The 27,588-nt window shown below is 42.4% G+C and overlaps 1 protein-coding gene across 5 annotated transcripts in view; it reads left to right on the forward strand.

Moving 5' to 3' along the window:
• The window catches only part of PTPN14 (protein tyrosine phosphatase non-receptor type 14), a 174,773-nt gene that overhangs the window by 63,862 nt on the left and 83,323 nt on the right, over positions 1-27,588 (forward strand). For all 5 annotated transcript variants that reach the window (XM_061625211.1, XM_061625212.1, XM_061625213.1 and 2 more), the window contains 2 exons: positions 3,566-3,872; positions 14,010-14,179. In XM_061625211.1, the coding sequence (XP_061481195.1) occupies positions 3,699-3,872; positions 14,010-14,179 (344 nt within the window). In that variant the 5' untranslated portion in view covers positions 3,566-3,698. The remainder of the gene's footprint in view (positions 1-3,565; positions 3,873-14,009; positions 14,180-27,588) is intronic.

Genomic DNA, 27,588 nt, shown 5'->3' on the forward strand with positions numbered 1-27,588 from the left:
ACTTTCCTTCATATAGCACAATATAACTTCAAACAAAAATTATGCAGGCGGAGCATGCCAGGGATATAATCTGGGGAATCAGTACAGACACACGGCTTGGTGCATGATTGCTGCTTTAAATTTATTCATGTGGCAGCTCCCAAATCCATGCAACCCCTTTTTATTTTGCATCCGCTACATAGGAACACGGGAAGCTGCCTTATACTGAGTCATACCATTGGTCCATTCAGCTCTGTGTTGTCCCCACTGACTAGCAACAGATTACCAAGAGAGGTCCAGAGCTTGGAAAAGTTACTTTTTTGAACTACAACTCCCATCAGCCCAATCCAGTGGCCATGCTGGCTGAGGCTGATGGGAGTTGTAGTTCAAAAAAGTAACTTTTCCAAGCTCTGGACCGTCTTCCAGACCTACCTGGAGATGTCAGGGATTGAACCTGGGACCTTCTGCATGCAAGGCGGATGCTCTGCCACTGAGGTACGGCCCTTCTCTAAATGTGGGCCTTTCCCCAAATGACCCCACTGGAATGTGTGTTTGGCATGGCAGCAAAATAAGCACCAAGAGCTGGGAACTGTCAGGAAATGGAACTTTAACTCTTTACTCTCTAGATCAGGGGTGGGAAGACTTTAGGCCTATAGAATCTACTTTGTTCTTTTAGTAGAACCTCAAGGTCCACTAGGCAGAACCACTAAGGGTCCACTAAGCAGAACATGCTCAGAATTAAGGAACAGGGAGACCTTGAGCAAATTTGCAGCCCAGGAATTGATGTATCATCCCAGAACTGAGCTTACAGCCCTTTCTCACAAAAGTCCATTCCTGGGTTCCCAACAAGCTTTTTGTTTCGCCAGCCTGGTTTAGAAGAGGGAAAGGTCTTTTTGTTGTTGGTGTTGGGAACAATTGGGAGTTAGATACTCTCACTGGACTACTGCAAATCACCCAGAGATCTATCTGCCCACCTATCTGTGGATCTGGATCTGCCTTCTACCTACCTCTGCTCTACATGAGCAGGAAAGTAACAGAGTTAATGCATGTCTAAAATGCTTCCAGTACTTTTCCTGTAAATTATTTCCTGCAGGATCTGACGGTATGGATAGATGCCATTTGAAAGACTTTTAATTCAAGTAATGTAGTTAACCAGAGTCAATATTGCATTCCATCCTGTGCAAGCAATTCATAGGAATGTTTCACATGGCATTTTTAAAATAGCATCTTGTGTCTTCATTGTGAACAAACACAGAAAACATTTGGGCAGGCTTATTTGAAATACATTTATGTGCTTAAAAAAAACCCTGTATATCAAATCATAAGTTGTAAAGCACATTCCATGGCAAGAAATCAAACAGTTCTTGGAATATTACTGTGTTAAGTGCCTCTGAGAAGTGAGCTGCATGAGTTTCAGAGAACTAAGGAGAAAAGAGCCTAGTTCTTGGTTTTTAATAATTTGTCAAAATCTATACTACAAATGGGAGCAAAATGCATTGAGTCTTCCTTACTCAGTGCTTTACCATGCAAGTCTGTACATGTCTACTCAGAAGTAAGCCCCACTGAGTTCAATGAGACTTGCTGCCAGGTAAATGGATGCAGCCTCCTCCATCTGTCTTCCCTCCATACTTTTTGTAAATAGCTCTTGTTGGTTTGCATTTTCCTTCTTTCTTTTCCTGCAAGTCCTGAAATACCAAAAGGATGGAATAGTTATACATATTTATGTTAATAAGGAACTATTAAAGAGTTAATTTAGTCTAAGGGAGTGGCTGCTGTAGTGAAAGGAAATGTATTTTAATTAAACAATAAGATTAGATAACATCGTCTTGCAAAACTGCAGTTTACGAACACAGAGCATAGTCCTGTCCTCAGTGACCTTTGTGTCGTTTCCTTTCATTCTTCCCACTATTTCATTTCAAAGTAGGATGTTGGGTGTGTCGCAGAATGGACATAAGCTATAGGCATACAGTATGCTAGAATTCTAGGTTTTATTCTCAAGAAGCTAATTATTAATGTTTAGTATTTTTTCAACCTTGGAATTGTTGATCATAAGCTAAAAACATGAACCAAAAGTGTGATGTAGCTGCAAAAAAGGCAAATGCTATTTTAGGCTGCATTAACTGAAGTATAATGTCCAAATTGCATAAAATACTAGTTCCCCTCTATTCGCCACTAGTTAGGCCTCATTTTGAGTACTGCATCCAGTTCTGGACACTGCACTTTAAGAAGGATGCAGACAAACTGGAACAGGTTCAGAGGAGGGCAACAAGGATGATCAGGGGACTGGAAACAAAGCCCTATGAGGAGAGATTGAAGAACTCAGTATGTTTAGCCTTGAGAAGAGAAGACTGAGGGGAGATAAGATAGCACTCAAGTACTTGAAAGGTTACCACACAGAAGAAGGCCAGGATCTCTTCTTGATTGTCCCAGAGTGCAGGACACGGAGTAATGGACTCAAGTTACAGGAAGCCAGATTTGACTGAACATCAGGAAAACTTTCCTAACTGTTAGAGCAGTACGACAGTGGAACCAATTACCTAGTGAGGTGGTGGACTCTCCGACACTGGAAGCTTTCAAGAGGCAGCTGGACATGCACCTGTCGGATAGCTTTAATTTGGATTCCTGCATTGAGCAGGGGGTTGGACTCTATGGCCTTATAGGCCCGTTTCAACTCTACTACTCTAATCTAGTAAAACATTTTGGTTTTTTGCAAGCCATGGTTACGAATTAGGAGCTGTCCTTGGGAATGAATACAATTCTTTCTCTCTGCTCCAGAGGGAATTCCTTTTGTGTCAGTGTTAATTATGGTTTAGAGCAGTAGTTCCTCCCCCTGGACCACTTGAACATTGCTTGAGGGCCTTGATAGGGCACTTAATGATTTCTTTGACTGTCATTTAACAATTGTGATAGACTGTGCTATATAAAATATTATATGGAATTCAAATTTTAATACAATAAGAAATAACAGAAGCAATGCAAAAATAATACATTGTTCCGATATATTGACTCTGCTCCTTTCAAGTGACTTGTCATACTCTTCCCACCCACCCCGCCTAGTTACCAACTATAGTTTTATTCCTCTGAGGACCACTGTGCTTTGCAAGTCTCAGATTAATTCTGACTTTTACCCAGATTGCTTGGAAAAGTGAAGTGTGTGCGAGTGAGTGCTTTCTCTTTCTCGGGGGGAGGCTGATTTCGGGGAGGTGAGAATGAAGCGACTAGAGAATGGTGCTCAAAAATCCAAATGGGCCTAAAAAGGTGGGTGATCCCCAATTTATGGTTTAACATGATGTGTCAATGTGCTCAGTGAGTTCAAACAGGACAACACAGATTTGTTCTGTCATTATTGCAGAGGATGTGTTTGCATATGGGAGACAGAGCATGTGTGCATTCATATAGTTCTCCTTCAAAGCAAATGGTCATTTCTGGCCTGTGTCAAGTTTAATTCTATTTGGATGGGATGAGGTCGGTTTAAACTGTGTTTGAAAGTCGACAACCATTACTTGCATACAGGCAAAAATTCTTCCTCCATTGTCCTTTTGGAAATAAACCCCACTCTGCATTTGTGTTTTTTGTTCTTTTTCAGGGATTGCTGTAGGGATCTGCCTTTGGCATGGGCAGCTTTTCCCGAACCTGGAGGAGCGATATTCAACTCTCCCTTGTGAGAAGATCTAAAGTGTGAGAAGGCAAAGGGACACTTTTCCTTTTGCCCAGCAGTCATGCCTTTTGGGTTGAAATTGCGAAGGACCAGGCGTTACAATGTCCGGAGCAAAAACTGTTTCATGATTCGGATTCGCTTATTGAACAACAGCGTGATTGAGTGCACACTCTCTGTGGAGAGTACTGGACAAGAATGTCTGGAGGCCGTGGCTCAGCGGCTGGAATTACGAGAGGTGAGGGTAACCCAGGAAAAGACCATCTGTCGCCTGCAATTTGGCATATTTTTAATTCAAGGCGTTTGTCATTTGGAATCTGTTTATTAGAATCATGTTATTCTTGGAACTGGCCTGATCTTATCACTGAATGGAACTTTGGCAAACATCTCCCGCTTACATAAAAGGCTGGGACAATCCATTACCTACAGTTTGGATTGTGATTCAGTGTTATTTCCTGGCAGGACAAACTCTCTTAAGTGGCCCAAAAGAGAACTTTATTCTCTTTCTCCACGAGTGAATGTTACTTTTACATTTTGAGCGGGCAACTAACCTGTCCACATTTAGATGTAGCATCAAACATGCTCAGAGTTCCACTTCTGTAATTTGAATGTTTTCATTGAAGAAAAATTACAAGGTGTCCTTCAAAGTCCATTTCCTCCCATTTTTGCTAACAAACCTTTAAGCACCAGGGCAAATTCTATAAACACATCATTGCATGTATATGCCAATCAGCCTTTGCCAACCTGGTATCCTCCAGGTGTTTTGGACTACAGCCTCAATGAACCCCAGGTGCTGTTGTCATTAAAGACAGTCCAGGAGCTCCACCAACTTCCGCTGGAGTTTCAGTGTGACCCATAACACTCTTACTCAGTTGTGCAGTAGGATTTATTCCTAGACAAGTGTGCATAGGATTGCAGTTCAAGATTAATGATGCAGACAGATGTAATATGAAAATAGAACTCGTATCATGACCCTCTGGCCCACTGTGAGCTTCACTTTGTCCTTGGTTTTGCAGTTTAAGTTACTGGTATACATATCAGCAAATTAGATGCTGGTTCATCCATCAGTCTTTTTTCTTTTCTGTGCTTCTGGTGGGCAGCTCACTTATATAAAATGTATCAGTACATTTATCAGTTTATGAGATTGTCCTTTGCCTTAGTAATTAAAAAAATGTATTTTTAAAAGGTCAGAACTATTCAGAGGTTTCTTGGTGATGTTATAGGCACTGGCCAATCAGCACTGGCCAAATGCAGCTCCTGCTGCAAAAGTTGGAAAACCAGCTTGAGAGGAAAGATAGGTTTGAATGCACTTCTCAGTCAGTTTACGACTGCTCTAAATGTATGTTTCTCAGACGTTATGAGATTTAATCCCCATTTTTACATCAGTGTTTGGAATGCTACAAACAGAGTTTGCGGTCGAGAACAGAGTTATTAGGAAATGTATGTGTGGAATGATATTTCTAACAGTGCCACCCTGTGCATTTTTAATCAGAAGTCCCAGCTAGTTCAATGGAGCTTACTCCCAGGTAAGTGGATAGAGAACTGCATCCTAAATTACTGTGTTCGCCCCAGTGAAAAATACAACATGGGCAACTCTTCCCAGCGATAGAACTTTCAATATTATGGAGTCACTGAGAATGTTATGATGGCTTCCCAACTCAGTATAACATTTGGGATCTGCAAGTGTGATACCATATATCCACCTTGGCCTAGATAACTGTAGAGATTTGGCCAGTTGAATAAAATTCATGTACATGTTATGTGATTTATTATCATTTAAATTTTCTCCCATTTCATAACTAGCTCCTTTTGGCAAGTTTGGAGTTTTGTTTGTTTTGTTAGTTTTGCAGAAGCTTGGAGTTTTCTCAGTTGCAATCCTTTTCCATACTCTGTACAATTGACAGTATGGGTCACCTGAGATTCTTTATAATGGAGGATGGGATAGAAATCTTTAAAATAAACTAATTCTGTTTTTTGTTCAGTCCACTGTAATAAAGTTGTGTGAAAGCAGCTACAATCTGAAGAGCCTGCACGCTTCAGAATCTGTTAGTCCCAAGAGTCTGTGGCTAGATAATTGTGGAATTGGATATGAAGTCTCTCTCTCTCTCTCTCTCTCTCTCTCTCTCCCTCCCTCCCTCCCTCCCTCTCTCTCTCTCCCTCCCTCCCTCCCTCTCTCTCCCTCCCTCCCTCTCTCTCTCTCCCTCCCTCTCTCTCCCTCCCTCCCTCCCTCCCTCCCTCCCTCTCTCCCTCTCCCTCTCTCTCTCTTAATGCTAGAACCTGTGGCCATCCAGTGAAGCTAAATGTTGAAAGATTCTAGACACCCGGCACAGTTACTATGGAATTTGCTCCCACAAGTGATGGCTAGCAACTTGGATGGGTTTAAAACAAGAATTAAACAAGTTAATGGAGGATATGGCTAATCTAGGGAGGCGATTGGACCCTTGGATGATAAGGGAGTCAAAGGTGTACTAAAGAACGATAAGGAGATTGCAGAGAAGCTAAATGAATTCTTTGCATCTGTCTTCACAGTGGAAGATATAGGGCAGATCCCTGAACCTGAACTAACATTTGCAGGAAGGGATTCTGAGGAACTGAGACAAATAGTGGTAACGAGAGAGGAAGTTCTAAGCTTAATGGACAATATAAAAACTGACAAATCACCAGGCCCGGATGGCATCCACCCGAGAGTTCTCAGAGAACTCAAATGTGAAATTGCTGATCTGCTAACTAAAATATGTAACTTGTCCCTCGGGTCCTCCTCCGTGCCTGAGGACTGGAAAGTGGCAAATGTAACGCCAATCTTCAAAAAGGGATCCAGAGGGGATCCCGGAAATTATAGGCCAGTTAGGTTAACTTCTGTCCCTGGAAAACTGGTAGAAAGTATTATTAAAGCTAGATTAACTAAGCACATAGAAGAACAAGCCTTGCTGAAGCAGAGCCAGCATGGCTTCTGCAAGGGAAAGTCCTGTCTCAGTAACCTATTAGAATTCTTTGAGAGTGTCAACAAGCATATAGATAGAGGTGATCCAGTGGACATAGTGTACTTAGACTTTCAAAAAGCGTTTGACAAGGTACCTCACCAAAGACTTCTGAGGAAGCTTAGCAGTCATGGAATAAGATGAGAGGTCCTCTTGTGGATAAGGAATTGGTTAAGAAGCAGAAAGCAGAGAGTAGGAATAAACGGACAGTTCTCCCAATGGAGGGCTGTAGAAAGTGGAGTCCCTCAAGGATCGGTATTGGGACCTGTACTTTTCAACTTGTTCATTAATGACCTAGAATTAGGAGTGAGCAGTGAAGTGGCCAAGTTTGCTGACGACACTAAATTGTTCAGGGTTGTTAAAACAAAAAGGGATTGTGAAGAGCTCCAAAAAGATCTCTCCAAACTGAGTGAATGGGCGGAAAAATGGCAAATGCAATTCAATATCAACAAGTGTAAAATTATGCATATTGGAGCAAAAAATCTTAATTTCACATATACGCTCATGGGGTCTGAACTGGCGGTGACCGACCAGGAGAGAGACCTCGGGGTTGTAGTGGACAGCACGATGAAAATGTCGACCCAGTGTGCGGCAGCTGTGAAAAAGGCAAATTCCATGCTAGCGATAATTAGGAAAGGTATTGAAAATAAAACAGCCGATATCATAATGCCGTTGTATAAATCTATGGTGCGGCCGCATTTGGAATACTGTGTACAGTTCTGGTCGCCTCATCTCAAAAAGGATATTCTAGAGTTGGAAAAGGTTCAGAAGAGGGCAACCAGAATGATCAAGGGGATGGAGCGACTCCCTTACGAGGAAAGGTTGCAGCATTTGGGGCTTTTTAGTTTAGAGAAAAGGCGGGTCAGAGGAGACATGATAGAAGTGTATAAAATTATGCATGGCATTGAGAAAGTGGATAGAGAAAAGTTCTTCTCCCTCTCTCATAATACTAGAACTCGTGGACATTCAAAGAAGCTGAATGTTGGAAGATTCAGGACAGACAAAAGGAAGTACTTCTTTACTCAGCGCATAGTTAAACTATGGAATTTGCTCCCACAAGATGCAGTAATGGCCACCAGCTTGGATGGGTTTAAAAGAAGATTAGACAAATTCATGGAGGACAGGGCTATCAATGGCTACTAGCCATGATGGCTGTGCTCTGCCACCATAGTCAGAGGCAGCATGCTTCTGAAAACCAGTTGCCGGAAGCCTCAGGAGGGGAGAGTGTTCTTGCACTCGGGTCCTGCTTGCGGGCTTCCCCCAGGCACCTGGTTGGCCACTGTGAGAACAGGATGCTGGACTAGATGGGCCACTGGCCTGATCCAGCAGGCTCTTCTTATGTTCTTATGTTTTTTCTCCACTGTCAGGCAGTTGCTGAGAATCAGAATTGGGGAGAGTGCGTAGGTCCTGCTTGCGAGCTTCCCATATGTATCTCGTTGGCCACTGTGAGAACAGGATGCTGGACTAGATGAGCTTTTGGCCTGATATGGCATAGCTTTTCTTACGAATTTCTGAATTAGCTTGGAATTACTCGGTAGGGGTGGCTCTACATGGCAATATGAAGGAACTATGGTCCTCCCTGAAGAACTGCATGGCCTACACTTCTGTGCCTACTTTATCCAGTGAGCCAAGGAGACTGTTCAGTCATTGTACCTGTTAAGGTGAAGCCAGGGAAAGCAAAAGCACAAGTTAGCTTTCCTGCTGTCTCTGTAATTTTCCTCTTTGTTACACGCTATTCACAGCATAGTGATTATCTCCAGGAGAAGCCTCTGTTTGTGTGTGTGTGTGTGTGTTTGGAATTTGGATGTATACCAGCTGCTTATTTCTGCACAAAAATGACACAACAATCAGATGGTACCTGTTTTTCCATCTGGATTGGAGCTAAATCTGTATGCAACCCGCTGTCACCCCTATATCTACAGGAGTGGGTGGGTTCATTCTGTATTTACAGCAGAACCCCCACCAATTGTTGTGCAAGCCCAACCCTGAATTGAAAAAAAAATAAAGAAGGGAAATAATAGCAAACTTAAATATTTCTAAGTATATATACATGACCAAAGCCCCAAAGCGCTGTAGGGAAGAGCCATAGCTCAGTGGTAGAGCATCTACTTTGCATGCAGAAGATCCCAAATTCAATCCCTGGGATCTCCGGGTAGAACTAGGAGAGACTCCTGTCTAAAACCCCGGAGAGCCACTGCCCATCAATGTAGACAGTACTGAACTAGATGGACCAGTGGCCTGACTCAGTATAAGGCACTTTCCTATGTGACAGTAATAACGTCAAGTACTTTTTAGCAATTTGCTTTTTATAGCAACAAGCCCATTCTATATATACAAAAGTATAGATATCTCCAGCTCCCTTAGGATATGCAGATCAGCAAAGAAAGCAGCCTAAATAAAATGCATCATGACACAAATGGCTCACAGTCTTTTGGGCTTACATTGAGATTTGAAGAAGGTGGGGGTCTTCTTTCTCTCAGACTCTCTGTCCTGCAAATAGTTAAAAGCAGGCTTGTAAGCCAGCAAACTTTGAAGACCTTCCCAATCCTTTTTCTGGACTAGGGAGCAGTCACCCCACCTTGAAATGCTACATACTGAACATGCTACAAGCAGGTAGCTCTAGGAAGAGAAAGGGGCAGATAATCACCTCACCCTGTGCTCCTAAAAACAGTTATGCTGGGATTGTTTTTCAGTATTTCTAGTAATGCACTCTGTGACAACGGCATAAGTTAATGTAGAGATGGGTTACATATTGAAAAGAGATTGTTTCTTTTCTGCGGTTGCCTCTTGGGATAGAGGCCATTGTCCAGCATCTCTGATGCCCTAGGAAAACCTGGTGCCCTCCAGATGTTTCAGACTACAGGTTGCCCTCCACAACCTGGTGCCCTCCAGATGTTTCAGACTACAGTTCCCATCCTTGACCATTGACCATGCTGGCTTGAGTTGATGGGAGTTGTAGGCCAAAATATAAGGATGGCATCAGGTTGGAGAAAGCTGATGCCCTAGAAGATGATCTGGTCCATGTGTGCTGAGCTATGTGTGCAAAAGGTGTCCCATTCTGCTTTGTGAGGAAAAGCAGAATCCTAGAACTTAGAAGAGACCCAAAAGGCTACATGAGTCACCCTGTTATAATGTTATAAAACTCCATTTAATGTCATAGAATGGAGTGGTCATCTACTAAAAGTGGAGGCTTTGCTTTGTGTTTCTACATTCTTTAAATTCCATGGGACCTAGGAGTACACATGCACAGGATCAAGCTGATTGGGCCAATCTATAGTGCCCTCCAATGGGATTTTCTTTGCTTATTTTGGAGTCCTAAAGTAAGGAGCTGATGTCCTCCTTCCAGATCCTGAATTAGTAAAGCCCCATTTTCTGAAGAAGGAGAGGCACCTGCCACCCTGATCTCTTCATCTTTCAAAGCAGCACCCCCACTGTTGTTCTTTTTCTGATAGCAGCTAACCTTTCCTTGCTGCCAGGTCAGAGCAATGGCTGCCAGAGTGGGTGGGTTACAGCTCTTTTAAAACAGCTAAGAGACCTCAATGTGTGGCAATTCCTCTTCCTTCTCCTTGACATTTGGGGATGCCAAGGAGTACACAGCAAGCCTCTCCATCCCCTTCTGCCTGTTCTTACTACTGCTGTAAGTGTATATGTTTTCTTTTTGGGATCACAAAACAGGAAGAAGGAGGCTCAAATACCTGGCATTCTCATGTGATTTCTGAAAGTATTAGACAAAGAAGACAACTGAGCTTTTCTTGTTTCCTTGGCTTCCGTCTTTGAAGGCACCAGAAAGGGACAGTTGCTCCTCTGATCCTTCTTTTGGAAGGAGTGGGGTCCTGGATTCAGCAAAAAATAAAACAAAATTATGGTGTGTTTATATTTAGACATCATTTTTGTACCCCACCTTTCCTCCAATAGGAGCACAAGGTGCCCTAGAAATAAAAATAAAACAGCAATACAAATATCCATAGTTAAAAGCACATCAAATCCCATCAAATGATATCACATCTGTCAGAGTGTTATACCAAAATTTAATTTTATTCAAATTTCCTGGGCAAATAAAAGCATTTGGGGTTGTATTCTGTGCTGGACCTGTGCAGTTCTGCTGGCACAACAAGACTTCCGTTTCCTCTCATCTCCCTGTGCCCCCCATCTGTTCCAGAGGGTCCCCCAGCCCCCTGGAGCTGATTTTGAGGGTATGCAGGGGGAACAGGAGAGGAAGAGTAATCTGTTGTGCGCATGGAAGTCCATTGCGCCAGCTGCACTGCAGTGTAGGATTTCTACTGTGTGGGGGTCAGACAAATAACCCCTTGGGAAGGTGTTCCACAAATTAAATCATGAACCTCTTGGTAATCCAATTTTCTCAAAGGCTGTCTGAAACCCCTTTGGTCTTTTTTTTTCTCTTTAAGGAAAATAAAAAAAATTGGTTGATATGATGAACAATGAATTTCATTGAGCCTCTCCTTGAAGTCCCTAAAATGTTAGAAGCCCTCTCCACAGCAAGTCAGAGCAAGGCTTTCTGTGTGGCTGCCCCTGTTTTGTGGAACAGCATCCCTGTTGAGATGCAATGGTTGTGCTTTCCAGAAACAACAGAAGACATTTTTGAACTTGCAGCTGCAATCTGATAGTCAGTTAAGCAATGTGCTTTAATGCAAGATAAGTCACCCTGCTCTTGCTGCATTCCATGAAGGCCAGTTCCTCCCCCACTAACTCTGGTCCAGTCATCACATTAATGTTTTGAGCTCTAAACAGTGGGCAGATTTCTGTTGAACCACTGCTGTTTGCCAGGCACCAAGAAGAGAAATTTGTGCTCACTCATTTTTACTTGGAATGTTGGAAGAGCTTCAGATGATTCTTTTTTCTTTCTTTTCTTTTTTGAAATGAGTTTCTGGAATCTCTTCTGAAGAATTCTGTCTCTTTTCCCCACTGTAGTACATCTATTAAAACAACAACAACAGTGAAAGCTGCTTCTGTTAAAAGCTGCTTTTAATTACTATACTGTTCTAGTCTACCTCCAACTGATGTAAGTTTAAAACACACATCACTTTGGCTAATTGGACTTGTTTTAACACAGCTGATACTGGAAACCTGAATTCTGATACATGAAATAATGTTAATTGCTATGCTTTTTTGTGGTTTGTTGCTTTGCGTTCAGTATCACATTTTCACTGAGGTTTCTGCTGTTTGATTTTGAGAATTACATGCACCTTCAATCAACTTTAAGAGTTGTGCAAGAATATTGAAAGCATCCCAGATTCCATAGGTGGCAAAATTAATACCTCTGTTCCACAGACTTTTCCGCTCTTGCATTCTTCTCTATACTTCAGTGCTGGAATTATCAGACTGCAAAATGGAGGTTCTCCCCATACCTGTAAAAAGAGGCAGTGATGAAGGATGACTTGCTTGCTCAGTCAGTGTCTTAAGCCACTTCCCCCCTCCCCTCTGTCCTACCTGCTGTAGCAAACGTACTCTCTTGCCTCCTTGCAACTTCCAAAATTCTTGGTAGGATCAGCAGTTTTCAGGGAAGGCCCAACCATTAGGCAGAGTGAGGCAATTGCCTCAGACAGCAGATGCTAGGGGACAACAATGACAAACCCTCCAGCCGTTCCTCCTGAGCCCCCACACCATTCTCATTCATTGAAAATCAAAGCTATGTCTGTCACAGGCTGGTCAGGCAGTTCCTAAACTAGCCTGCTGCCATCAGGTGCAGGTGGAGGATGCTATGCTTTTCCATTGCCAGTGTTGAAGTAAGAATCGTGTTTGGATAGTGAGCAGAGTCATACATTTACTGGACTCATACCATTCTTTGCAGAAACCCCTCACACACACATTTGTACTCCTGGCTGTCTGAATTATATTATTTCATTTTGAATTTGTTTATAATAGCTATAACATGTTTTTAAAAATCATCTGCCAGTCCAGTCAAATTCTGTACACGAAATGGAAGGAGCGCCATCTTGTGTTTTGCCTCAGGCTCTAAGATGTCTTGGGCTGACCCTAGCAGCCTGCAAGGAACCTGAACCTACCTGCAGTTTAATTCACACCAGAATCAGACAAATGGATGCTTCCTTTAATAATGCATAGGAACTGCACACAATCGGTTCCTACCCTAGGATCTGAAATTGGCTCCAGACCTTGGTTCATGAGCTCAGTTGGATTAATGTTAACTATGGTTAATGTCAGTGGTAATGTAGTAAGCTGCCTTTATACCAGGGCAGACTGTTTGTCTATCTAGCCCAGTATTGTCTACTCTGACTGGCAGTGGCTTTTGAGGATCTCAGACAGGTTTTTCCCATCTAGGATCTTTGGCATGCAAAGTATTTGCTCTACCTCTGAACTATAATCCCTTCTCTAACCAATCCTCATAATAAATTATTTTGGAGAGATGTGATGGGGAAACTTGTGTTTGCAAGAGAAAGAGCTGGAAGAAAAGCCTGTTCCCTTCACCCTAGTTCAGGGTTTCCAACATGTGGTCCGTGAACTTCACTTAGGTGATTCATGGCATGTCCATATTAAATATTCATTTTAATGTTCAATTGTATTTCACTGCTTCTGCTATTTCTTATATTGCATTTCAGTTTTAATTCTATGGAATGCAAATTATAGTACAATAAAATACAATATAAGAAATAAAAGAAGCAATAAGCATATGATTAAAAATCAAACAGCAACTAGCACAGCGCCTTCCAATTGCTACAAAAGGCAGAAAAATCATTAAGTGGTCAGCCAAGACCACCAGCAGCAATTTTCAAGTGGTCTGTGGGGGAAAACGGTTTGGGAACCACTGCCCTAGTTAAAGGCTGGAGAAGTGTAAAGTTTCTACTGATCTCAGGACAAATGAAAATTCAGTTGTTTGCCACTCTGTGTTTGATGTAAAAATATATTTGCGCAAGGTGTACGTTGGAGCTTGAACCCCAAAATGTATTGAACCCCTTAACAAGACCAGATGACATGTGAAATTCCACCACTAGGTAGGTTACATGTGAATTCATCCCTGAACTTGGATGGTAAGAGTTGGAAAACAAACTAGTTTGCCATTTTAATATAGGATCAAAGAAGGAAACAGTAGCTCAGTAGCAGAGCATCTGCCTTGCATGCAGAAGGCCCCTGGTTCAATCCCGGGTCTCTCCAGATAGAGCTGGGAATTGTCCTCTGTTTGAAGCCCTGGAGAGTTGCTGCCAGTCAGTGTAGGTGGTAGTGACTTAGATGGATAAGTGGCTTTGATTCGGTATAAGGCAGCTTCCTGGGTTCCTAAACATGAAATATACTGTTTTTTGTTCAGTGTTAATATACATAGATTTTAATATATGAGAGAAGGAAAGAGGAGAGAGGATTTGCTCTTTGTTAAACTTGCTCAGACAATAAACTTCCTTTTAAAACTTTCCTCCCCTTCTCTCTAGACACACTATTTTGGCCTTTGGTTTCACAGCAAGAGCCAGCAAGTGCGATGGGTGGAACTGGAGAAGCCTCTGAAGAAGCAGCTGGACAAGTTTGCCAACGAGCCTTTGCTTTTCTTTGGGGTCATGTTCTATGTGCCAAGCGTGGCCCGACTACAGCAAGAAGTCACAAGGTACCCAAAGCTCTGTTTCTTCATGGTTTTGTCTTCACGCTCGTCGCAGATGTAAATCAGTAGGGGATGGCTCAGTGGGCTGGAGGTGCTTACCTGATCTCCTGGTAGGTGAGTTGTTGCTTTATGGAATGGGGAGGGGTGAGGTGGAAAGTGTGGTGAAAATGCACCAGCAGAAGTGCCAGAGTGGCTCAGCTGACACGTTTGCACCACTCTAACCTCACCTACCTGGCAAGCAGTAGTGACTCACCTGCTGGGAGGGTCAGTGCCTCTGTCCCACTATGCCATCCACTGCTAGATGTAACACAGGCTCCCTGCAAGCTATGGTTTGCAAATTGGGAGGAAATTTTCATAAAATTTACATATATGCTAATTAATATGTATAGATGCATATTTAGGCTGACTTTCAGAGGGGAGAAAACAAGCGCTGGTTCTCAGGGTTAATTCTGAGCTATAAAAAGTCAGTAGGATTTTCTGGGCACAGTATGAGGATATTCTGCCCCACCTGCAATCTATTGGCAAAAACAGGTGCTCATGTATATATTAAAACTAAAACAAGTGCCTCTGGGGAAATTAAGATGGCAGATGCCTGGGGCTGATGGGAGTTGTAGTCCAAAACATCTGGAGGGCACCACTTGGGGGAGACACTGGAGCAAGGCCATCCTTGCAGGTGCATAAGGTGTGTCTGTGTACCTTGCCCCATTCTGCCCCAATGACCTTTGGGGTTCATATATGAATAATCTCTGCCCATGCCCACACCTAATTGCTCTCTGCCTGAGTGGGAGAGAATCCCCTTAAAAATGCATAGAAGCATTTCACTGGAAACGTTCTAGTTTCACGATTCCGTTTGGGAAGCCCTTGAACAATCCACCGAGTAACAAAGTGCTAGGATGTTCATTCTAAGTGAAGATTTCCATCCCGGTAGGTATCTGTATTGGATTTTAATTTATATATATATGCAGTTGTTGTAACTTTTTATATATGCAGTTGTTTTATATATAGTTTTACTGTATTGTGTAGTTGTTTCAAGGTGCTGTAGGATGCTATTAATAAATTAAATAAACAAATAAAAGTAGGAGATTTCAACAGTACTAGGCAGAAATGGGAGAAGGGACTATTTTTAATCTATAGTTTATAAAGGTTTTCACATACAATCCCTTATTCCCTCCCCATCTGCCCCTCTCAGCTCCCCATCCTTCCTCTGCCCTCATGCCCCCCTCCTTTTGGGTTGCAGCATTTTCATTTCTAATGTTCAGTTGCTCAGGTAAGGATTAGTATAGATCTGAATATTGGCATATTACTTTGAGAACAATCTCCCCCCCCGCCCCCTGTAAATCAGTACTTAAATTACAGGCCTGTTAAACAGCAACTTTGTGACCATCCAGCTGTTTATTGCCAGCCGTCTGCAGGTGGAAGTGCAGTACTTGTCTGGCGTAGCTGAAACACCTGCATTTTGAATAGTTACTTGGTATAAAGCAATCTTTGTGGCCCTCTGAAGGATAGATATTTGCATGGATTGCAAATTTAAGTCAGCTCTTCAAGTATAATACATCCCTTGATGCTGAAATAGATCCCTATTTATAATGTTTACAGACCAAACGGCAATGTATTCACAGTTCTCATGTTGCATAGACAAAATCCTCCATATGCCGATGTTACCTGACTAACAGTGCAATCCTATTTACAACTGTTCCTGGACCGGGAGAGCTTGACCACAGTAGTTCAGACTTTGGTGACTTCAAGACTGGATTACTATAATGCACTCAACAAGGGGCTTCCCTTACATTTGACCCAGAAACTGCAGTTAGTGCAAAATGCTGCCGCCAGATTGCTAGCAGGAGTGAGACCGTGTCAGCATATAACACATCTACTCAGGAATCTGCACTGGTTGCCGATTTGTTACTGGCCAAAGTTCAAGGAGTTGCTATAGGTATATAAAACCCTTAACAGCTTTGGATCAATTTACTTGGGGGGGGCGGTCTTAACCCATATGCGTCCACTCAAGCAGGGACAGTCACTGTTACCGGTGCTGCACAATACTCATTCCACACGTGTAAGAAATTGTTCTTTTAGTGTGGCAGCACCTACTCTTTGGAACTCCCTGCCTGTTGACATCAGACAGGCACCTTTGCTGAATTAGATGTTGATGTTTTTTAACCTTTTTTGTTTATTGCTGTTTTAAAAATGTTTTAATTATGTGTTTTAACTGTTTTATTGATAACTTTAATGTTTTTTTGTAAACCACTTAGAGGCTTTTTTTTACAATTAAGCGGTATATACATTTTGTTAAATTTTAAAAAATAGTCTACTTAGAAGTAAGCCTTTGTGAGTTCAGTGGAGCTTACTCCTAGGTAACTGTCTATAGCAGGGGTGGGGAAACCTTTTGGCTCCTCATGGGCTAACTTTGACAGGTGGGTGAGACAACCCAGTGGTCAATCTCATGATGTCATCATGGCATCAAACGATTGATAGGCAGTTGGTCCCACCCACCTGTCCAAATCCCTTCCCAGGTACCTTACAGCCAGCTGGGGAGTGCCGAGCATAGTTCTAGTAAAGTGCTCCTTTCTCCCCTCACCATCAGCTGATGGCATCAGGGGAGAAAGAAGCCTGCATGTTGCAAGTGTTGTCTGCTAGAGGGAGAAGCCCCTCTCACTGCCCAAAAAAACAGGGCTGCTTGCTTTGGCTGCATGCAGCTGTTCCCTGCTGGGGATTAAACCCCATCCTTCCATTCATCAGCTGATGTCACAAATGATGTGAGATGCTTGGCAGGTAGGCATGGTTTAGTCTTGTCGGCCACATAGGAACCCCTGGTGGGCCAAGATTGGCAAGTGGGCCTGAGGTTCTCCACTCTTGGTGTACAGGATTGCAGCCTAAGATTTTGTCCAGTCGACCTGAGGTGCTATTTCTAGATGGATGTTGATTTTGTACTTCATCTTGCTTAATGACTCGAGGCCTTTGTCCTGAATGGCATTTGATCTTTTGCTGCCTTGGGCACTTTGAACTGTAATGTACCAGGGTATATTCACATCGATTGAAATTTATTTATTTATTTATTACATTTATATACCGCCCCATAGCCGAAGCTCTCTGGGCGGTTTACAGCAATTAAAAACATTAAAAACAAATATACAAATTTTAAAACACACAAAAAAATTGAAAACACAATTAAAAAAATTTAGTGAAAAATCAAGTGGAATTTGAAATAAGTGGAATTTGAAGTCTGTCTCAAACTCTGCAGTCTCTTTAGTTTGGCTTTTTTTATAGTACAGTACACTCTCAGCACTTGGTAAGGCCTGATGCAGACCTTAATGTAGTTTCCTGTGTGAATTTCCCCTCCCTTTGCCATTTGCTTTAACTATGGTATAGTGTTATATACTCATAGACACTGACCAGGATTAGCGTTGAATAGATTTTCTCATAATCCTGCTTTCAGATGCCTCTTTTGAAGAATTAACTCTGGTTAGTGATGATGCAGATGGCTGAAACGTGGTCGAAGGGATGTCATGAGAATGAAGGAGAATTCATAGAGATGAGGGGAAGATGGAGAAGGAACCAGTGGCACACTCCTGATCTAATCATTTTTAAGTGATCAAGAACATGAAAGGGGAGTTCAGGCAACCCCACTCCACATATTGAAAGAACATGTGAGACAGGTTACAGGGGGGCTGGACTTGCCCTGCCCCATCACTGATGTACACAGCGATCAGATCATCACCCATCTATGCATCCTACAGGCATGTGAAGAGGCTCTACATGTTCCCAGAGCTCTTCCATGTGAGGAGGACCCTAATTGGGCCAGGGTCCTCCCTCATGTGGAGGAGTTCTATGCCCATACATCACTATCTGCATAAAGACCCTTCGTATGTCAGGCAGATGGTGTGGCTGCTGCATGTGGGCCTCCTCATAGATGCTTTCTCACATGGGTCGGTTATGTGAACCATCCCAGAGCTCTCAATTGGCCTTTAAGATGTCCAGTGTCAGTGGCTCAGCTCTTTATTCCAGGTCTGTTCTCTAACCAAAAATAATGATCTGTGAGGAATATCCAAGGTCACATTGGTAAAAGGAACCCCCATGAAAAATACGATGGTTACAATATTGTATGTAGAGAACAGCAAGCTGGCCTATCATGCAGTATTTTGACGTCCTGCAGAATTGCACTAATTTTACTCATCCATCTTTGTGGATTCCATTTTGTCTGCATTTTCCTTGTCAGCCTCATAGCGCATGATCCTAACCAGAATCAATTTTCCCAGATACATTTTTTCCCCTCACTCGGCATCTAAAACAAAGTAAGATAAAGTGAGGAATTTGTAACGTGTGTGGTGTTCTGTCATTGTTTGTCAGCATGTTCTTCTCATCCTGTGATTCTAACTTTCCTGGACAGTGATGCAGGATGAAAATCTGTTTTGTGATGGCAAGGGGGGTTATAAATCAAGAAGGAAAAATAGTCATGGCTTCCTCTCCCCCCCCCATTGTTTTCCAGCAAGGAAAAGGGCACTTGTAGTTTCCTCAAACATTTCAGTCTCTTTGCTTTGAAATACATTCTTTTTGCATTTTTTAAACTGTTGCATTGTGAAGTCATTATTTTAAGTCTCCCTATTTTATAGTTTTTATGGAAAATACTAATCCTTTGGTCAGGTAACAATTACTTTTAAAGAGTGCTTTTCATTACCTTGATTAGGTTGGATACCCTACTGTTCTAGTCTGCCTCTGTGGAAAAATATTCAATCAGTGGTGTGAAACTACTATGGCAATTCATGTTAGTAGCATACATCCAATTTTTTTGCTTTTAGCTCACATCTCTTTTCCTCTTTGCTAAAGAGGAATGGCCATCTTTGCATGATGCAGAGCTGAAAGGTTTATGTAGTTGGTTTATGTAATATCAGCCATAAAGAATATTAACTGCCTTATTATACATGTCAACAGCATGGCAAGGTATTAAAGTTAAGGACAACCAAGAGTGTACTTGCTTAAGTAATATGGCATGACAGGTTGTATGACAGTGTTAGTCAGTGCATGCATCTAATATGATTTGAGACATTAACAGATGCTTGATCCTTACTAAGTTTTTGTTCCTGTTACAAAAATCGCATCACTTGATTTGCAGAAGTATATCTGTATTATTCATGTCAAACATACCTTGCTTTTATGTGGTGGCTCAAGGCACTTCACAATAATGACCATATGAAGCTGCTTATACTGAATGAAACAAACAATTGGCCCATCTAGCCCAGCTGTGGAGAACATTTGGCCCTCCAGATGTTGCTGAACTACAGCTCCCATCAGCCCCAGCAAGCATGGCTAATGGCCAGGGATGGTGGGAGTTGTAGTTTACCAACACCTGGAGGTCTAGAGGTTCCCCACAACTGATCCAGCCCAATATTGTTTGTTCTGTCTGGAAACAACTCTCCGTAATCTGAAGAGGGTTTTTTTCCCCTAGCCCTGCTAACAGAATTCCTTTAAAGTGGAGATGCCAAGGATCACATCTGCGACCTCCTGCATGCAGAGCTTATGCTTGACCACTGAGCTATACTACACTAGCGTTATAAACTACAGGTGGGCAATCTGTAGCCTCTTGGGGCTATATGTGGCCCTCGGCCTAATTTCAAAAGCCCTGTTCAAGCAATCACTTCAGACCTCTGGCAACAGCAGTTTGTCCCTCCCTCAGTAACCTGCTGGGCAAGTGGCAAGAGGTCTGGGGGGGGGGGGAGAGAGAAGGGGCTGACAGACAGCAGTGGGGAGCAGAAAGAGAGAGAAGAGCTGGCTTGCTTATGTTTGCCTTGGCCCTTTCCACAATTGACTCTGACCTGCCCACAACTGACTTCAGCCCCACCCACAGTTGTGGCCTCTGAAACAAGAGTTTGTGGCCCTCAAGAGAAGAAAAGTTGCCTGCTCTGTCAGTAAACATTCAAGCCCCAAATGGCAGTACTACTGCTACCAAGGCACATGTCTCCCTCCGTATCACCAAAGGCCTTCTGGGACTGGTGGGCTTTACAAAGATGTCAGGTATCTAGGAAGAAGAGTCACTCATGAACCTAGAAAACTGCCTAGAAGGCCCCTGCTCGGTGCACTTCACAACATAACTTCCCCGAAGCAAAGCTCATGGGTGAGTGGGTTGGATCCAGGTTCCACAAACAGAAAGGCTTCTCCTGTTTGCAAAAGGGACTCCAGTCCAATGGAGGCTGCTGCAGGAGTGCATGTGTGATTTTTTGCCAATTTAGCATTTCCCCAGTGCCAACTCCCATGCTCTGGGAGGTCACCAAATCCTTAGGAGGGTATTTGGGGGCATATAGGGGGCTGTAGAAGTACACATGGCAGCAGCCATGTATTTTTTTTCTGCATGGGGGCAGCCATATTTTTCCATTATAGAATTCAAGGAGGGACAGCACATCATCATGTCCCATTCTCCCAGGGGCTTAGGAAGAACATAAGAAGAGCCCTGGTGGATCAGACTGGTCCATAGAGCCTATAGTGACCAACCAGACACCTATGGGAATCCCACAAGCAGGGCATGAGCGCAATAGCACTCTCCCATGCTCCTCTGCAACTGGCATTCAGAGGCATACTGCCTTCCAACAGTGGAGGTAGAACATAGCTATCATAGCTAGTAGCCATTGATAGCCTTATCCTCCATGAAATTGCCTTATCCCGTTTTAAAACCATCCAAGTTGGAGATCATTTTGTGAATTCCATAGGTGTATGGCATCCGCTGTGCCTTCTGACCCCTCTACACAGCTAGAACATTTTTAAGGCTAAAATAGACCTTGGATCACCCCATATAGATTGGGAAGAATGTGGATCCTGGAGTAGACCATGTTATGATCCTCAATTTGATTGAGGGGCTACAGAACAGGTGTTTTTGCTGCAGGATGTGGATCCCTTAAATTTCTCAAGGGTCCCAAGTGGTCACACTATTGGCCTGACCCACATGGTTGCAGAATCCATGCCCGCAGTGCAGCCAAGCCAGATGACGTTGTAGGAAATAGGTCGTCCCCGGCTGCAGGTATCGATGAAGGGGATCGAATTTTGGCTTACTTTTAATGATTGTGCTTTTCTTAAATATTATCAGTAAAGTATGGCACCTCTGTTGTGAAACATGGGCTGCTTTCACACGGCACTTTATTCTGTTATTCTGACAATTTCTTAGCTGGTAATTTGCACATTACACAACCATGATTATGGACACCAGCAGCATTTGAGTTTGGTTGTGTTTAGTGTGGAGCTGGTCAAAGAATTTGAATTGCCTGGAATAGAGTAAAGAAAACAGATCTCCACTGCTTCTGAAGAAGGATAAATTCCGAAACGCATTGAACATACAATAAATCTACTCAGCACCAGAGCCTGTCTCTCTTTCCTGACTTCAGTTTAGTGCTTTTTCCCTTTTGTTTCCATCGGTGCAGATAGCAGCAGCATTTCCCACACATACCCCTGTCTTGATACAACTAAAACAATTTAAAAAGTCAGATCCTAAAGGGAGAGGGCTTTCACGGCGACGGGACAAGATCTTAGACCTCCTACACAGTGAAGAACAGTGTGCATGGGTGAGGGACAAAAACAAGCCGTGTGAAAGACAGTTGTGCAAAATGCCGGTATATCGGCTGAAAAAGCTGCTGTTCCTTAACGCAACAGGTACTGCAGTGTGAAAAGGGATTTTAGAAATTGGAACAGAAGCGCTACCTTTTTAATCCGTTAAACTAATGAAATCAGCCCCATGTGTGAAAGCAGCCATGGAACAGAATAGTTTAAACCAGGTTCCTTTTAAAAATTATGTGACCATTTGTAGTGGATGTTGAGTTTGTTGGTTTTTTGTTTTTGGTCATGTGTCAAACTTAATGTAGCCCTCCTGGAGTCTTTGTTTTCATTCCATGTGATTATTTTTAAGGGTCAGAACTTTCTCTTGTGGGCTGCAGAATGAGAGCGCCTTCATGGTTTTAATTCCCTGCTCATAAAATAATTTGCTGAGGATAGCAAACCCTTCTCCCTGCTGACTCCCACCCATGAATGGAGAGCTTGTTCTCATTGTGTTGAGTATTGAAAACTGAACTCTTTGCGGCAAATATTTTAAGACACAGTTGACGCTTCACTAGGCTCTCAGCCTTGAAAAATATATAAAAAAGACTTATGTTAGGGAGGTACAGGCGGAATATTTACATATGAACATTTTTGAAATGCATATTGGCTAACTTGGAAAGGTCAAATGTATCTTGCAGCACCAGCAGGCTTTCTGTAGAGATCAGAGCAATTTTATGTTGGTAATTAGTATTTATTAATTATGTTTACTTCCTGGTCTTAAATGGGGCTTCCAGTGATTACCCATCTAAGGGGCTGAAGGGTCTTTGATTGCTTTCCTTCATCAGCACTACAGCCTCTGATGCTTCCAAGACCATTTCCCCAAAGCCCATTTATTAAGTATGTTAGAGTTGCGTGGGATTTTAGGTACTAGATTTCAACTACATGTGTATATCACATTTGTAGCCTGTCCTTTCTCCAAGAAGTTTAGGTTCAGCTTAGCTTCAGTTTAGGGTCATCCCATTTTATTCTCATAACCATACTGTGTAATAGATTACCTTAAGGACCGCCCAGTTCCTTAGCTCCTTGGAGAAAAGGTGTGATATGCATGCAATAAATTCATAAATAAGTCCCTGCCCAATCACTGATGCCTTCAGGGGAGTCAGTGTTAGCTGAGATGCATAGCTCGCATTCACCAGGAGCTGTACATTCAGTATTATGGGGCCTAATTTTGTGGAACTGCCTTCCAGCTGAGATCAGAACAGGCTCCCTCCCTGTTCTGTCACCTAGTGAACACCTTTTTATTTCAGCAGGCATTTTAAGTAATTTTTGATTTTATTATTAGTTTTTAACTGATTTTCCCTCAAATGCATTTGTCAAGCTCACTGTTAACCCCTTACAGATGGTTGTAATTAAGCGGTATATAAATTGTCTAGATAGATAGACAGCTTAGGCCAGGGACGGGGACCATGCACTGCTCCAGACATTGCTGGACTCCCATAATCCCTGATCATTGGCCATGCTGGCTGAGGTTGTTGGGAGTTGGAGTCCAGCAACATCTGGAGGGTTAGGCTAAGGTAGAGAGTGAGTGATCCAAAGGGATTTGAGTAGGGATTTGAAGTCAGGTGTCCCTGCTACAAATCCAATATGCTGTGTTTGCTGGTGCCAAGAAGGAAAGCTTTAGGACTCTTGCTTGGTGTATTTTCATGGGAAAACAAGTTGTTTTACGTGCATGTCCTCTTTTATCTTTACGCAACTGGTTAAGACCTATTTTGTGTGTGTGCAGGCTTTTAATGGTGTCAGCTGCTTTTACTGGTCTGTTTTTATCTGTAGTGTGGTATAGTGGTTAAGGTGTTGGACTATGACCTGGGAGACCAGGGTTTGAATCCCCCCACAGCCATGAAGCTCACTGGGTGACCTTGGGCTAGTCACTGCCTCTCAGCCTCAGAGGAAGGCAATGGTAAACCACCTCTGAATACCACTTACAATGAAAACCCTATTCGTAGGGTCGCCATAAGTCAGAATCGACTAGAAGGCAGTACATTTACATTTACATTTTTTATCTGTATTTACATTGTTTCTTGCACGCTGCTGTTTAATAATTCTTTTTTATGGTGCTTTTAAACATTTATGATTTTTTTTTTTAAAAATGTAAAACACATTGGATGTTTTAATAGAAAATCAATATGTAAATATTTTAAATAAATTATGTCCGCCATTCACAACAGGTGCAATAAAATGTTGATGAGTCAGGGTAGGTACAAAGTAATTTCCAGGGAAGAAACTGTATTGGAAGTATAATGAACATACTTGTGTCAAATCTAACCCAATAAGGTACCATTTGGGGCAGACTGATGGTGGGGGCAAACTAGCTAATCTTAACTACAGTTGGTTTGAAACAAAGGGCTGCAGGAGGATTCTCTGAACTCCTAGTATGTGTCTAGGGAGGAGCAGTTGTTTGTTATTTAACCTAAAGTCCTTTTGTCCTGGTCCCAGCCTTCCATTAGGTACTATGTTGCCAATGGGTCATCTTCAATCACCCGCATCCCAATCTACATTTTCCTACAGAAGCTATATTTGGCTAACTTCACAGTGAAGAGTCCGGATTGGATGGATGCAGGCTGGCCCACATCTGTTATTTATTCCTCCCCTGCCCCTAGATTTTGAGTTAAATCAGAACATAGAAAAGCCCGCTGGAGCAGGCCAATGGCCCATCTAGTCCAGCATCCTGTTCTAGCAAGCAAGACCTGAGCACAACAGCACTTTCCCCTCCTGCATTTTCTAGCAACTGGTGTTCACAAGCATACAGCCTCTGACTGTGGAGGGAGAGCATAGCCATCATAGCTTGTAGCCGCTGATGATAGCTTTATCCTCCACGAATTTGTCTAATCCTCTTTTAAAGCTATCCAGGTGGGTGGCCATCACTGCCTCCTGTGGGAGCAAATTCCATAATTTAACTATGCAGTGCATGAAGAAATACTTTCTTTTGTCTGTCCTGAAACTTCTAACATTCAGCTTCATTGGATGTCCTCCAGTTCTAGCATTATGGGAAAGGGAGAAATGTTTTTCTATTCACTTTCTTCGTGCCATGCGTAATTTTATACACTTCTATCATGTCGCCTCTTACTTGCCTTTTCTCTAAATTAAGGCCCAAATGTTGTAACCTTCCCTCTTAGTTGCTCCGTCCCCTTGATCATTTCTGTTGCCATTCTCTGAACCTTTTCCAACTGTACAATATCCTTTTTGAAGGGAGGCGACCAGAATTGTACACGGTATTCCAAATGCGGTTGCACCATAGATTTGTAACAGCATTATATCTGCAGTTTTATTTTCAATTCCTTTCTTAATGAATGCAGTTTCTTTGCCTCTTACATGGACAGTTCTTGTCAATGCCATTTGTTTAATAAACCTTCTAAATCAAGTCTGTATATATGATCTCAATCAATAGCTTCTTTTGTGTTATTACTTTATGCTTGATTGAGATGCAGCCATTTAGATTATTTTATTTTTTAAAACATACACATGTATCTTGGCACTCTTCAAAATTTTCTTGTCATTCTTTGCCACAAAATATGACTAACAGTTATCTTTAAGGGTAATACAAATATAAAAAATATTTTTTTAAAAAGTAGATTTTTTTCGTGCTCAAAATGACATGGGAAGTAGAAACTTTATCACTCTGCTTCAGCTGTCTTGAGGAGAAAGTGGGCTCATACAGGAATGAACTTTGAAAAGTGTAGCCAAGGGGTGTATAAAATGCTTGTGGCTTCCATTGACACGTGAAGCTGGTGATATGGCCCTGCTCTGCCAAATGAAGCTAAATTCTTAGAAGCAAACAAATCAGATTGTGGTGAGATCAAAATGTTTAAAGCAAGAGTGTTTGCTTAGAACTTCCTTCTTAAGATCACAGTTCTAAACACACTTACTACAAGGGATTGAGCCTCATTGGACTCAGCAGGCCTTACCCCTTAGTAAATGTGCATAGGATAGATAGGACAGCATGTTTTTGTTGCTGCAGAATGTGGCATTTCTCAGGGGGTGGGGAGTGTTCATATTATTGTAGTGGTAGCTGTATATCGCTGAGACAGCAGACACACATGGAATGAAGTGACTCATTGCGCAATGACTGTATATGTAGCTTTGTTGAAAGTGTTCACCTTTGAGGTGATGTGGTAACTGACCTGCGATGCCTGACTGACCCTGCAGTCAAACTGGCATGAATATGCATGTGTGAATCCGACTCTTGGAGAGTCCACAAAGCTGACTATGACACCCTGAGAACCCTTTAACAATTTCTACATGTTGCATTCTGATGCATCCTGAACCAATAGTCAACTTAACATCATTTAATACAGTGGAGGATTCTTAGTGCAGCATTCTTCAGAGTCCAGGCACCATCCCTTGCTCTGCTTGTCTGAACACATTTACTGCTGCTCCTGTCCCACTGTCCTTCATTTCTCCTGCATTGGCCTCAAATATCTGAAAAACCATCCCCTTCTCTACAGCCTCCTCAGGTGTTAAGATCAGTTGAGGGGACCTCTTGGTAGATCCTTCGCACTCAGAAGCTCAGGGTGGGGGTGGCCCGGGAGAGGGCATTCTCTGTGCCATCCCTAAGCTATGGAATTTCCTCCCCACAGAGGCAGTTTCCGTTGTATGCTGAAGGCACACCTCTTTACCCTGGCCTTTGACATCTCTCTGTCTCTGTCTCTCTGTCTCTCTCTCTCTCTCTCACTCACTCACTCACTCACACACACACACACACACTCATACATACACACACAGGACCCACCCTATTCTCTTGACTGTCATTTGTTTTAAACATTAATATTGTATTTTTAAGTTGCTGTAACCTTCACTGGGTTATTATTATTATTAATTAACAATAACAATGCTTACTCAGTTTTTTTAACCTCTTTAGCCTCCGGTGCTTTCTGATATCACAGTAATTATCTGGAAACTGTTAATTGTAGATTGAAAAAGAGACGGGAAACGGCTTGGAAGGGACGGAAGAGAACCAGAATGTGGACACATTATAGTGGCCTTCTTCTGTATTAAAGGCTCAATTAGTTGTAATCAGACTTGCTGAAATCTGTTTATTCTCATTGCCATCATACTCCAGTGTGGCTAGTTGGTTGGTTGAACAAGAGCAGAGGGGTGGATGTGGAAAGGAGCTTCCTGCTTTCATGGTATTATGGCTTCCTTCCTCTGCAGTTAATGGGAACACAACTGAGTCAGTGATCAGAGCAGTCCTTGACTGGGCAAACGAAGAGGACCGGAAAGCTGCTTATCATTCCAGCCCTTTCAGCAGTGGGTTGTATTTATAATGGAAAGAACAGAGATGTTTTCCCTTTGGCTCTTAGCTGTAGAGCCGCTGCTGTTCCCCTACTTCCTTAAAAAAGAAAAGAAACACCTTTTGCAATGTGATCTGGAAAGAGGAAACATTATGGTACTTTGGAATGATTTAAAATTAAGTGTGGTGGTATTAAGGAAAAGCTTAAGTAGTTTTTTATTATTTAACAAATGTGTATGAACATTTTATGAACATTTTTAAGAATGGGTGCAATTGCCAGAAATAGGAGCCAAAGAAGTTCAGCTGATATCTGATAATAAACTGATGGTAGACAGGAAGTTTCCTTTTGAATTATACCTCAGAGCACATTTTTTTACAAGATGGTTGTGAGTTTCCAAACTTAGCTTACATAACCTCACTGCTACATGAACGAGCCTGCTTATGCCTTGAGCTCAAACACTTCTTCTACCCCTCTCCTCTTCAGGCATGCATCAGAGGAGGAAATTGGAAATACCCACTTCTGAGTTCAAACTGACTGAAGTTTGTTGTTATGCCCAAACTAGGCACTGTGGTTAGTTTAAACTGCAGTTTATTAGAAAAATCCAGCATCAGA

Source organism: Rhineura floridana, chromosome 4, assembly GCF_030035675.1.
Source record: "Rhineura floridana isolate rRhiFlo1 chromosome 4, rRhiFlo1.hap2, whole genome shotgun sequence".
Taxonomy (NCBI): domain Eukaryota; kingdom Metazoa; phylum Chordata; class Lepidosauria; order Squamata; family Rhineuridae; genus Rhineura; species Rhineura floridana.